General features: G+C 32.4%; 1 protein-coding gene across 1 annotated transcript; it reads right to left on the reverse strand.

Moving 5' to 3' along the window:
* Positions 1-715: 715 nt before the first annotated feature.
* On the reverse strand, positions 716-3,317 carry LOC127120706 (F-box protein PP2-A12). Its single transcript, XM_051051228.1, has 3 exons — positions 2,796-3,317; positions 2,580-2,701; positions 716-1,421 (listed from the first exon to the last, which is right to left on the reverse strand). Exons 1-3 carry the CDS (start codon positions 3,102-3,104, stop codon positions 992-994), a joined length of 861 nt encoding a protein of 286 aa, XP_050907185.1. The 5' UTR covers positions 3,105-3,317; the 3' UTR covers positions 716-991.
* Between the last annotated feature and the right edge of the window lie 9,333 nt (positions 3,318-12,650).

The raw sequence follows: 12,650 nt of genomic DNA on the forward strand, positions 1-12,650 counted from the left end.
GCATCCGGAGATGCATTTTCGTAATGTATACGGAGATACATCTCCATAATATTTTTTTCGCATTGACTTAGAATCTAATTCAAAAATGTATTGATTTAGATGCATCCGAAAATGCATCTTTAAAATCTAGAGATATTATTGTATTTTTACGAGATGGGCTACATAGGGCATTAAGAAATCCCCCAGCTATTATGGGCTTCTGTATTTTGCAGGGACAAATGTTTTAAAAAGGTTGTTCATCCAAACATTGGTTTGCTTTTGAGGATGAAAGTGCCTTAAGTATTGGAGACATGACAATCATTTTCTTTCTTTGAGATAAACTTTAGCAAAGGAGTTGTTCGCTTATAATTTGCATTATATTTTAGCTATTAGTACTCAATTAAATCAACAACGTCTATGAAATGTGTTTAACTTGATGAACTCTGTCATGTGGCATACTTTTTAGAACATGTTGAGTGGTGTGTAAGGCTTTAGTAAACTATGTTGCTGGTGTGCACTCTCCACAGTTTGAGTTGAATTCTTCTTCATACCACACCATGCAATGAGTTCATCTCAACAAAGCTCTTCTTATACAAGCTTTGACACAAGTAATGTATGTGTGTGGGCGCGAGTGAATAAAGTTCACATATATTCTGAGGTTGTTTATTCCATCATATCATAATTCATAATATATTGAGAAATCCAGCAAAGAAAATTGCAGGTTTGAGTTTCAATGTCATCAAAATGATCGCATACATTCAATCTTCCGCAAACATACAACTTTCTCAATAATAAATATACCATACAAAAACATGGCAGGATAATCCATTCTAATATAATTAATAAATGAAATGACTCAAATTGCACATCTTAACTCCTTCCTAGCTCCAACAAAACTCTAATCCTAAAGAATCATCTAAAAACTTGATTCTCTAACCTTCTTGACATCGCCACTAAGTTCTATACATACTAGACACAGACATGATGTACAATTTCTTTCTGCCTGAAATGGTTATGAGCAATTTAAAAATGACTTAGTCTTTTTGAATTCGCTTGGATAAATAAAGGCAGAATCCAAACAGATACCACCTTTAGTGTGTGTGCAGTCAATTTGAGTCATAGAGAACTTGACTTTGGTTGATGAATTGCCATCCACAACAGTGAAATCGCCTGCATGGTAAAAAGTCCAATTGCCAGTTCCTTTCAGAAAACACTGGGAGGCAACGTATTGCCCGTCAGATGTCCAAAGTTGGAATTGCACAGGCTTTTTGTCCCACCCATGAACATGTTCAGTGTTGCAGACCCGACGTCCAAATCTCTTGTGGGCTCGCCCAAGGTGTACTCTGAAGAATAAGCTATATGTTCCAGCAGGAAATGGGAAGTCAACTTCCCCCTCCACTTCAAACCACCAGGTATGCTGAAGGTATGCAACAGTACTGAATCTGCAGAGATAACACAATTCAATTAAAAAGTTCCACTACAATAGATTACTATATTGGCAATCAAACTACTAAGTAATGAGCTTCACAAATTGCAGCATCAACTAGGAAAATTAAAGAAAAGGAAGCTTGTTAACTAATGTGATTTAACTTCAATTTTAAACAATATCCACTAGTTTTCCTTAACAATAGTACGGACTAAGATTTACATATGTATATTTAGCTATATGTGCTCAGTGCTCCAGTAGCAGAGGAGCACAATAGAAAATTTTAAAAATAATTTATCCATTTTCAAACATGTACCAGAGTAGAGTAGTCAATCCTGAATAGCAGCACGGAGCAGCCAACCCCAAAAATGGGATAGCATATAGTGGGTTGGCCGCTATTTGATCATTTTGGGGACAAATTACATGAATAATAATTATAAACATATGAAGTGAAGAGTGAAGAATGAAGTGCAGAGAGAGATGAGGGAGAAACTAGTGATTTTTCTTTGGAACAGCTGAAGTGCACAAACGTCGTTGAAGGAAGGTTATGGTGGAGTCTTAATCAAATTTGATTGAAAACCCCAAATTTACGCATAAAATGTTTTAAATTTAAGGGGTAAGTTCGGTTTTTCAAATGGGAAAAGGATAACCGAACAGAAACCACTCCGGTCTGTGAACCACTCTGCCCCCGCTACCCGCTATTTACCCTATAGTGGCCGCTATAGTGTTATGCACCGCTAAGGCTCTTCCCATAGCAGCCAGCATCCATTCCGCTCTGCTATAGCGGGATAGGGCACAAGCCCCACACAAATCAATCAAAGAATTGAACCTATAACCACATGTTTGAGGGGCACAAGCCCCACATTTGAACTAACACATGTTGATATTGGGCATTTGATTTACCATCGAATTATCTTTCTTAATAAAAATTATGAAATACTAAGTCCACCAAATCTAGAATCTTCAACATTGTTAGTCCATTTAACACCATCCCTCAATTCATTCCCGTTCCCTTCCTTCTCTCCTTCACCATCCCCTCATCATGAAACCATTCAACGAAACAACAAAAACTCATGCTAAACACCAAAATCTAGAAAATACAATTACACACAATAAGAAACAAAACAAAGCTCACAGTGCTAGAAATTTCCTACATTCTAAAAAAAAAACTCACCTAGATTCTTCAGTAAGGATATGATTCCAATATCTCCTATCATCAACCCCAGTGATTGATAGTCCTTTGTTAGCTGATATAGCCAAACAAAGCTTACCGCTGCCTCTATCAAGCCAAACTTTCTGCGCGCACACAAAAAGAAAACTCGTCAGAACAAAACCCTAATAATTCCATTTCCCCAAAAATTAGGGTTTTCGAAATAAAACCTTAATTTACCTTGGTGCCCCCGTCAAGGTCATTGAGGCTACAAAGGGAAACGTAAATATCACGTTTACCCAAATCAATTGGAAAATGGTCGAAGATTTTGTTGAGGATAAGATGATAATTAGACGGCAATTTGGATTCCCAGACAAAATCAGCCGAAGAAGCAGCGTTAAAAGCTCGATTCAATGTAGCAAGTTGACAGATCTGAGGAGGATCCATGTAACCGATAATGGAAGCGACGCAACTCTCGGGCAAATCACCGAGAGTGGGACCGGAAGAAGCAGTTGAGGTACATAGAAGAGAAGAAAATCGAAGACCCATGAAATCGAAATCGAAATCGAGAAACAACAGTAAGTTTTGAAAGATTGAAAAGGTTTGGAGATATAAAGAGAAAGAGAAAGAGAAATGGAAAATGAATGGGTGTGAGTGAATTGTAGAAATGAAATGTACAGCAACGCGTACGAGTTGTCCTTGTTGGACTTGGTTTTGTTTGTTTCAATTCCCGACATAAGCCAGCTCAGCGGTACTATCTATATGATGAGGACGGAAAGTGGATTAGGTTGCTTTCAACTATCATACCACATGTATTACAAGATGGGTCATTAGATTAGTATAATCTAGAAACTTGTATTTTCTCAATATAACAAAAAAAAAAAAAAAAAAGGAGATAGTATTTATAAAATCATTTTTGAATTTTTTTTGAAAAATAGTCACACAAAAAAGAGTAATTATAAATTTTGTTTTTCCTTTTTTGTGTAAATTAAAGACTTGTGTGACTATACAAGCTTTGATTGTTTGTAAATTAAAATTGATTTTTTCTTGTTACTATATATTAAGTGTCAAATTTATATTTTTAATATTATTTTAAAATGATTGTCGTTATAGTAAAAAATATTATTTTAAAATAAATGTTATTCTTAATTTTTATCGTAGAGATGATTGATATTTTTCCATCTTAATCTTTTAGTTAGTATTATATATATTATTTTTAATATATTATTAAGGTTAATTTAGTAAAAATATAATGTCTTATGATAATATTATATCGTTTTTTAATTTATATGTAAAAACCTTAAATGATTATGTCATTGTAAAATGGAAGGAGTAAAAAATAAAATTAAAATTTAAAAAAATAATAATTCATTTGTCGTAAATTATAAATCACTTTGTCAAAAATATTTATTTTAAATTATAAATCACTTTACACGGAGTTTATTATAAATTATGTAGAATGCTTATTTCGCAAATGCTTACTAAATATATAACCTTTCAATATGATCTAGAATATTATAATATGATAAATAAGTTATATTAAAAGAACAAGTTACATGTTCAATGCTAAACAAGAATTCTTCTACTTCTTATCCGTATTTTGCTCTTTAATGGTTAAAATTTGGTCTAATGCTCCTAGTTCTTCAATCTTTCATTCCTTTACCTCAAGTTCATTTTACAAAATATTATTTACTTTGCAAATAAAATTAGAGATGGAGAAAGGAGTGGTTGAAGAACTAGAAGCATTAAACCAAATTCTAATGATTAAATAGTGAAATACAGATAACGGGCTGAAGAATTTTCGTCTAGATTGAACGTGTAACTTGTTTTCTAATATAACTTTATCTATCATATTATAATTTTCTAATGCAATCTCAAAAGTTATATATTCATAAGAGATTGGAAGAACACTCAAACCACATAAGATATAATAAACTTATCTTTTAAATAAGTATTAACAACAACGGTCATCAACAACAAAACTTAAACAACATACAAGATACAACAAACAACTCTTATAAAAAACAACAAAATCATCCAGACATAACATAAACTACATACAACATACAATTTTTATTAATAATAACAACAACATAGCAACTCATAAAATGTTTCAGAAACGTACATGTCCCATAATAGAATCCATAATGAAAGGAGGATGAAACTGAAGTGATAGCTACAAACTTCTGTTAATTTTAAATGGATTTCCTTTTGGGTCTTTCACACAGGTTTGCAGCGCTCACTTTAGTTTCATCCTCGTTAATTTTTTTTTCATTCATCATCATTACCTACAAGTCAAAACAAGCAGAAAATTCAAATTATGAAATAAACTATTGAAACGTAAACAATAATACATAAATAGATTTTGAAACATAAACTATTATAAAGTCGAACCTGTAAGGTAGCCATTTGATAAGATTTGATGCAACAAAGGTAACCCTTTGAAGGAGACGGGTTTGCTGCATAAGTTTAGGGTTTCCATATGAGAGAGACGAATGATAAATATGTTAGGGTTTTGTTTTGAGAGACGAGTGAAAAAGATGTTAGTGTTTTGTTTTGAGAGAGACGATTGTTAAGTACTGAAGCAAGAGATAACTTCGCTTATATATAAATACGTAACATATTTCATCACGATTGATAATATAACCATGATGAAATGAGTGCACCTTACACCATGATTGATTATAAGAATTGTGGTGATATATAAGGTCTAACCTATTATATCACGACAAATGGAAAATTATTGGTGTTGGGATTCGAACCCTTTCACCTTTCACTCTAGGTACATTTCACTATGGTTGTTAGCTATGACCTTAGTGAAATATCTTTTAGTAAATATAAAAAAAAAGTGTCCAAAAAAGAGTTATTACCACGGTTAACAAGAAGGATGTTGTAATATGGTGTTATGAAAGGTCTATTTTATAGTAGTGAAATCTTCCTTCTGCTTTGAACAAGATAAGTGAACCAATGAATTGAATAGTTTAGGGGCAGATAATATGGTCGGAGTTCCCCTTTGACATCTCTTAACCTAAAGATTTATTCACTACAAAGATGCACTACAAGATCATCGATACTAGAAAGATACAAATAGGGAGTTCATTGATATTAAGTTGACTATACCCTACCTATCTTCCTTGGAACTATTGTTATGTATGAGAAATAAGGGTTCTGACTATGCTTGGAAAAGGGTAAATAGTCCCAAAAGGGACATGATAAAACCCACTAGAAAAAACAAAGGTCATCCAATTTATCTTTGAGTAGTCAACTTTATCTATGACTCTGAGTATAAGATTTCTGAGATTAAGAAACTAGTAAATAAATATGCTTGATCATATGTCCAAAAGATAGAGTTGTCGTACAATTCAGATTGCTACAAAGCCTTTCTTTTTCGTCCAAACACTCTCGATTTACACTTATCTTAATATCCAAGAAGTTTTTATTATCAAATTCCTAATTAAATTGATAAAAATAAAGATAGTTATTGACACCAAAAACACGACACCGACACGTCAACATCGATAATAATTTGAAAAAATAATTAATTAAATATAACCATAAATATCAGTATCAGTTTAAGACTCTGCCACTAACATATATTATTTTTAGAAGATGAGAACGCTACTTAGTTCTTTAGTAACTTCTATTTTTAATTCATTTGTATACATAATAAAATAAAACAAATCTATCAATCATTAGTTGGTTAAGTGACGATTGGCATTAGACTTCGTAGGAAGGACCACAGTTCAATCTTCTGCAACTGCAATCGAGAAGGGACTGAAACCATTTGATGTCAGAGTTGATCCCCAAACCAAATTAGTCGCCCTAGTGGACCGTATATTAATGATAAAAACAAAATAAAACAAAATAAAATAAAAATCAAACAATCTACCACTTTATCTTAAACTAACAACAATTATGATTTTCTTACAAACATCTATCAATATCCTCACAAACAATTTATGTCTCGTAAAAATGACACATAAACGTTTTAGGATAAAGTTGAATAAGAGACATTAGCGCAAGATTATAGATACAATGATTGTGAAAAAATTATTACCTGCATGTAATAGTCAGTTTTTTTAGAACCATTAATAAAGTGACATAGGAATGTTAATATTGTCACACATTCCTCAAATCCATTTAATTATCACTATTTATCGTTCTTCTATTTAGGGGGTTTCTTAATGCATCTTATGTGTTTTTAGGCAGCACATAGAAATACTAAAATATCCCAAAGTTTTTGGAGATTCATCTTCGAACATATTCAATACACACCCAGTGTAGGTCATTCTGAGATGCATCTCCGTGATATTTCAAAAAAAATCATAATTGATCAACTCACTGGAATTTCTAAAGATGCATATTCGAAAGTTTGGGCGAGATTTTGAAATGTGATGTCACATTTGCTTGTCAGATATTTCTGAAGATGCATCTCCAAAATAATCTAATATAATACATAGTTGCATGATCACATACCCATTATTGTTTTTCTTTACAGACCCTCAACAAAAACCTTTACATTCTCAATCCACATTTACACTCCAAATCTCCAATCTTGTTGTTCATCACACCAAAGGGAGCAAACGAAGTTAGAATTTTAGGTAAAGATCATTTATTTCAAGCTGCATTTCTCATATTAATCATATTTTTGTATGAAAAAATGAGCGTTTTTCCGGGACGTGTATGAACTTTTCTGAAAATGCATTTCTGATATTAGTCTGTGTTCATTTTCTCAACCATGTTTTCAATAGTAGCGCTTATTTACTGTTTTGTGGTAATTGTTTTCATTAGATATGGAGCACCCTGATATTTTCTCCTAACAAGTTGTGTCTTCGAATGTTCAAGGTGTTGTTGTGAAGGCGGTAGATGTTGGTAACCAATTTTAAAATGAGCAAGAGTTTGAATGTCGTGATCAAATGCTTCAATGAATTCGTATGGAGACCTCCAAATAGGGATTCTGTATGGTTATCGAAAGGTCCGATAATGGTTCGCTAGAAGATGTGATTTTGTGATAATTACGTGCAAAAGAAGCAGGAAATATAGAATTTCACTCTGGAATTTTAAAAGAGACGACACCTGTTCAAGAAAATGTGAGTGTCCCTTTAAGGTGTGTGGTTACATGTTGGTAAACAAAAACTGAAGATTAATATCATATGTGGTTTGCATAACCATGATTTGTGTGAAAAGTTAGTCAACCATCCAATTGTGTGTCGGCTCATACCGGAAGAGAAGGAATGCGTTGCTGATATGACATTGAATTTGGTTCAACAAAAAAATATACTTGCAACATCGAAACGGAAAAGACCTGAAAATATATCAAATATCAAGCAAGTGTATAATATTTGGTACCAAACTAACAAGGCGCTTAAGGGGATAGAACTAAAATGAAACAACTCTTGAAATTGTTGGATGATAACAGTTACGTGTCTAGGTACCAAACGTGCGAGGATGAAGTTATTGTTAGAGATATATTTTGGACTCATCTTAATTCCATAAAGTTGTTCAACACGTTTCCTACGATGCTCATACTTAATTCAACATACAAGACCAACAAGTATAGACTTCCATTGTTGGAGAAGGTTGGTGTTACCTCAACTGAGAAGACCTATTCTGTCAAGTTTGCATTTCTAGAGAGTGAGAAAGAGGAGAATGTTACTTGGGCCTTAGAGGTGTGTCAGACAATGTTGAAGGACCAAGATGAGATGCCTAAAGTGATTGCTATCGACCGCGATATCACCTTGATAAATTCAGTTATAAAGGTATTTCCTACTTCTTATGCATTACTTTGTAGATATCACATAATAAAGAATGTGAGAAGTTGGGTTAAACTCGCGATTGAGACGAAACCGATAGAGTTCGAAGATGGAAAAATGGTGAAGGCGGGTGTGGATGTATAAAATATAATGGATGCATGGAATCGTATAGTAAATTCTTTCAAAAAAGAATTATATGCCTATTTTGTTATGCATTTCATGAAAGTGTCCAAAAAGTATCCTGATTTGTTGAAATATGTTGAAAGCACGATTCTTGATCATGTGAAGAAGAAGATTGTTTGTGCTTGGATCGATCGGGTTAGACAACTTATAAATACAACAACTAACTGAGCTGCGTATGTCCATGCTACATTGAAGAATTTGTCAGGAAATACAACCACCTTCTCAATTGGTAAAAACAAAAGGTGCTCCAAAAGAATTCAAGCATACACCGAGTGACAATTCAACAGTGCAGTCTCCTTCGTATTTTGAACATGTTGGTAAAGTTTTTCCAAACTCACCAACTCCAAAATCTCAAAAAAAAAACTCTTCAGAGGATCTCGCTTTAGCAAACCACCTCCACTAAAGATTTCATTCATTGACGAGATGTCGGTGTTTATGCACAAATACATCGAGCGGACCGTCAATGCTGAGGGGGACGGTAATTGTGGTTATCGAGCTGTTTCAAATTTACTCGATAAAGGAGAAGATAATCATACACTTGTTCATCATCAACTTATCCAAGAGTTAAATACTCATAAAGAATCATACACACGGCTATACGAAAAGAAAGAAAACTTCGATGAAGTTTACGAGTCTCTTGTTCCTTGCCTTAGTGGGCTGGCACAGGAGGCAAAATGGATGTGCTTCCATGAAATGGGTCACCTTATAACATATGTGTATGATAGAGTGTGTGTTGATCTGACACGATACCGTTTTTCGAAAACCTTTTTCCCACTACGTACCACCCCACCTCAAAATTCAAATGACCGTATTATGTGTATTTGAATAAAGGCATTTTGTTTAAGTTTACTTGAAAGCGGGATGCCTTATACCACTTACATCACCGAAGTGGACAAATCATTCAACAATAAAAGTCGAGACTTGGTCGGACCATTTTATGGAAAGGATGCAAGAGTTTAAGAAATTGAGAAATATTGAAAGAGAATCAAATGCACAAATGTTTTAATTCGTTTTTAGTTTTCTATTTAACCGGAAAAATAAGTGTATCTAATTGTGTCTCAATATTAATGAAGTGCAATATATTCAATTTGTCATATGGTGTCTTAGTATTTTAATACAATTTTGATCTTTCCCATAACAACATTTGTTCATTTGTAAAAAAAATGTTTTGTTTTCAAACCTGTTCATGAGAGGTTCTGGAGATGCATCTCCAGAATAAGATGATAGGGTGCGGAACCAGAGATTTATATCTGGAATCAGCATGTCGGATTTTAAATGGTCCATAATTATCTACAACTTTTATAAATTAAGGTGCTCTTGTTTCTTATTTCACACAAACTGAAAATATCTTAAATGTCACAAATAAAAATCAACTGGTATGTCGCAAATGTCTCCTTCTCCAACGCGACTTTCGAACGAAACTTTAAGCTCAACGAGTGCACATCTCTTGCAGATATTAAATATGAAATCAATCATCCCATACCTTACGGAGACAATCGAAGAATTGTGAAGTTCGAGTACATTTCACGTCGATTGACAACGAAGAGAAGATTGAGTTCAACAACTTTGAGTTCAAGACAAATGCAGATGTAAAGGCTATGTGGAATACATTTTTCGGTTTCAAAACAAAAGTTCCACTCGAGTTGAAAGCGACGATTCCAAGATCGGTCGAAGATATTCTGAAGATGTTGAAACGTCCACATGAATATTGAAGTGTAATGTTGTATTTTTTTTGTTAAAATCATTTATGTAATGCTTATTTTATGTTCTGATACTGATGTGCAAACATTCCGGAAATGTATCTATAAAAATATACCGGATATGCACCTTCGATATTAAAAAAACAACAACTTATAGGACGTCCCTCAAAATAGCTTATACTAAGTGTGTATTAGATACGTTTGGAATTAGTTCTGCAAAAATTAAGAAACATTTTAAAAAAATTATATGATGTTTAAGTGATACATATGATACATTAAAAAATTCCCTTTTGTTTATCCGTATGGTATTACTCAACACTCATACTTCAATCATGAACCATCCGTTCGCTAGCATCCTAAAATTTATATATTGTGCCATAATTTTCTTACATAGTGTCTATGAATCACCAACAGCCTCTAACAAGTGACCATGTAGGTTATCCAATTCTACTTTTCAACTCATCTAACATACATTAATTGCATTAGCATATCTTCATTTATCTAAGTAAAGATTCCCGGGCCTTTTTACATGATTTTGAAAATTGCATTGAAACTATGGTCATCTTCTTTTCCTTAATTTTTAAAACAGAAATTATAGATTATAGACTATTCAAAATAGTACTTACACTATATTAGAAAATTTTATATATTACTTCTAATACCTGCCTAAAATTAGTCAACTAATCATATCATCATACACAAATTACTCTTAGCACAATTCAAAATATTTTAGAGTTATCAACATTCACAAAAATAATTTGTTAAAAACATCAAGAAAAACAACAATATTCCAGCGCACTAATTACCAAGCATCCGCGCCTCAAGATTATGAGGAGATTGTTATAATCAAGTCATTTTGAAAAACAACAATCTTTAATTTGGATTTTGACGATAGCAAAATATTAAAAATAAATATAAATTTATCTTTAAATATTTATTATATGGTTAAAAAGTCACTTGAAATATATATATTTCAATGATTATATGATGAAATAATGGTGGAACAAGATGGATATGCGTTTTACATTGAGGTAGTTTATCAGAAACTTTCTAAATACTATGCTCATTGGTGTGTTCTTAAAATACATGGAAATGGAAGGGGCTCTAAAAATATAGACAGATCCTGGTTTGCATAAAGAAAACAACAAGAACCAAGTGTTACATGGTGTATATAGCTTATCACCGCTTGTAAAAGAATAAAGAGTTTCTAATGTTGAACCAATGGTGGAGTCTGATGAGAAATAAGTTCTAAATCTCATGATGTTTAAAAAAAAATACATATTGAACATTTTATAAATGAGATGACTCATACATCTATTATCTTAAAGTTTTAAGTGGATATGTAGTATCTCTTTCCGTCTTTGACCGTATATTCATCCAAGTCTCACATCGAATAGTAGGAATACAGTAGAATTTGAGTATAAATAGAGATAGTTAGTTCAACAACAAATTTTAGAAAAAAATTTCTATTTTTCCATTCAAAATTAGTTTCTTGAGAGTTTATATTTTTTTATTAAAAAATATTTTGTTGAGTGTGTTTTCTATTTCTTCATTCAAAAAAAGTTTGAAATTTTAGAAAAGATTTTCTATTTTTCCGTTCAAAAATAGTTTGTTCAGAATTTTTTTTATTTTTCTGTTCAAAAATATTTTGTTGAGTGAGTTTTCTATTTCTTCATTCAAAAATAATTTGTCGAGAGGATTTGTAATTTTTCCGTCCAAAAATATTAATTAAGAGAGGGTTTACAATTTATCCTCCTCATGATGAGCCATAAGTGGAATCAGAGCTAGACTTTGGATGAAGGGAGGATTTGTTGGATAAAACATTATATATTCATGCAAGTCTCACACCAGATAGTAGGAAATAAATATAATTTGAATATTAATATAAATAGAGATAATTAATACAACAACAAATTTTTGAGAAGATTTTCTATTCCGTTCAAAAATAGTTTGTTGAGAGAGTTTTTTATTTTTCCGTTCAAAAATAGTTTGTTCAGAGAGTTTTTTATTTTTCCATTCAAAAATAGTTTGTTGAGTTTGCAATTTTTCTTGTTAAAAAATTGCAATTGAGAAAGTTTACAAATTTTCCATTCAAAAATTGCAGTTTGTAGGGTTTGCAACTTTCTTTTTTAAAATTACAGCTTAATGAGAGAATTTGTAATTTTGTTTTGAATAGATTAGAAGTTGAATAATGAAGTTGTGAATTTTGTTTTTGAATTTGTTTGCACTTTTTTCTTTTCGTGAGTATGCTTCCATGTGCGTAAAAATTTATTTATTTTTGTTATTTTCTCAATAACTGGTATCATAACCTGATTCGAGTAAGGGACCGATTCCTTGTGTCGAAAGTCTTCCTAATATGGTGGTCAAACAGCATGTCCCGTTGAAGTGCCCATGACGAGATAAATTGTCTTTCAACGGCGGTACAAGCATATGGACGAAAGAGCTTCCGCTTGAGGGGG

Source organism: Lathyrus oleraceus, chromosome 2 (genome assembly GCF_024323335.1).
Source record: "Lathyrus oleraceus cultivar Zhongwan6 chromosome 2, CAAS_Psat_ZW6_1.0, whole genome shotgun sequence".
In the NCBI taxonomy this organism is placed as follows: domain Eukaryota; kingdom Viridiplantae; phylum Streptophyta; class Magnoliopsida; order Fabales; family Fabaceae; genus Lathyrus; species Lathyrus oleraceus.

Coding starts and splice junctions, on each gene's coding strand:
- LOC127120706 (XM_051051228.1), bottom strand. CDS start 3,104: ATGGGTCTTCGATTTTCTTCTCTTCTATGTACCTCAACTGCTTCTTCC. Junction 2,702..2,795: donor ACCTTGACGGGGGCACCAAG/GTAAATTAAGGT, acceptor GTGTGCGCGCAG/AAAGTTTGGCTTGATAGAGG. Junction 1,422..2,579: donor ATCCTTACTGAAGAATCTAG/GTGAGTTTTTTT, acceptor TTATCTCTGCAG/ATTCAGTACTGTTGCATACC.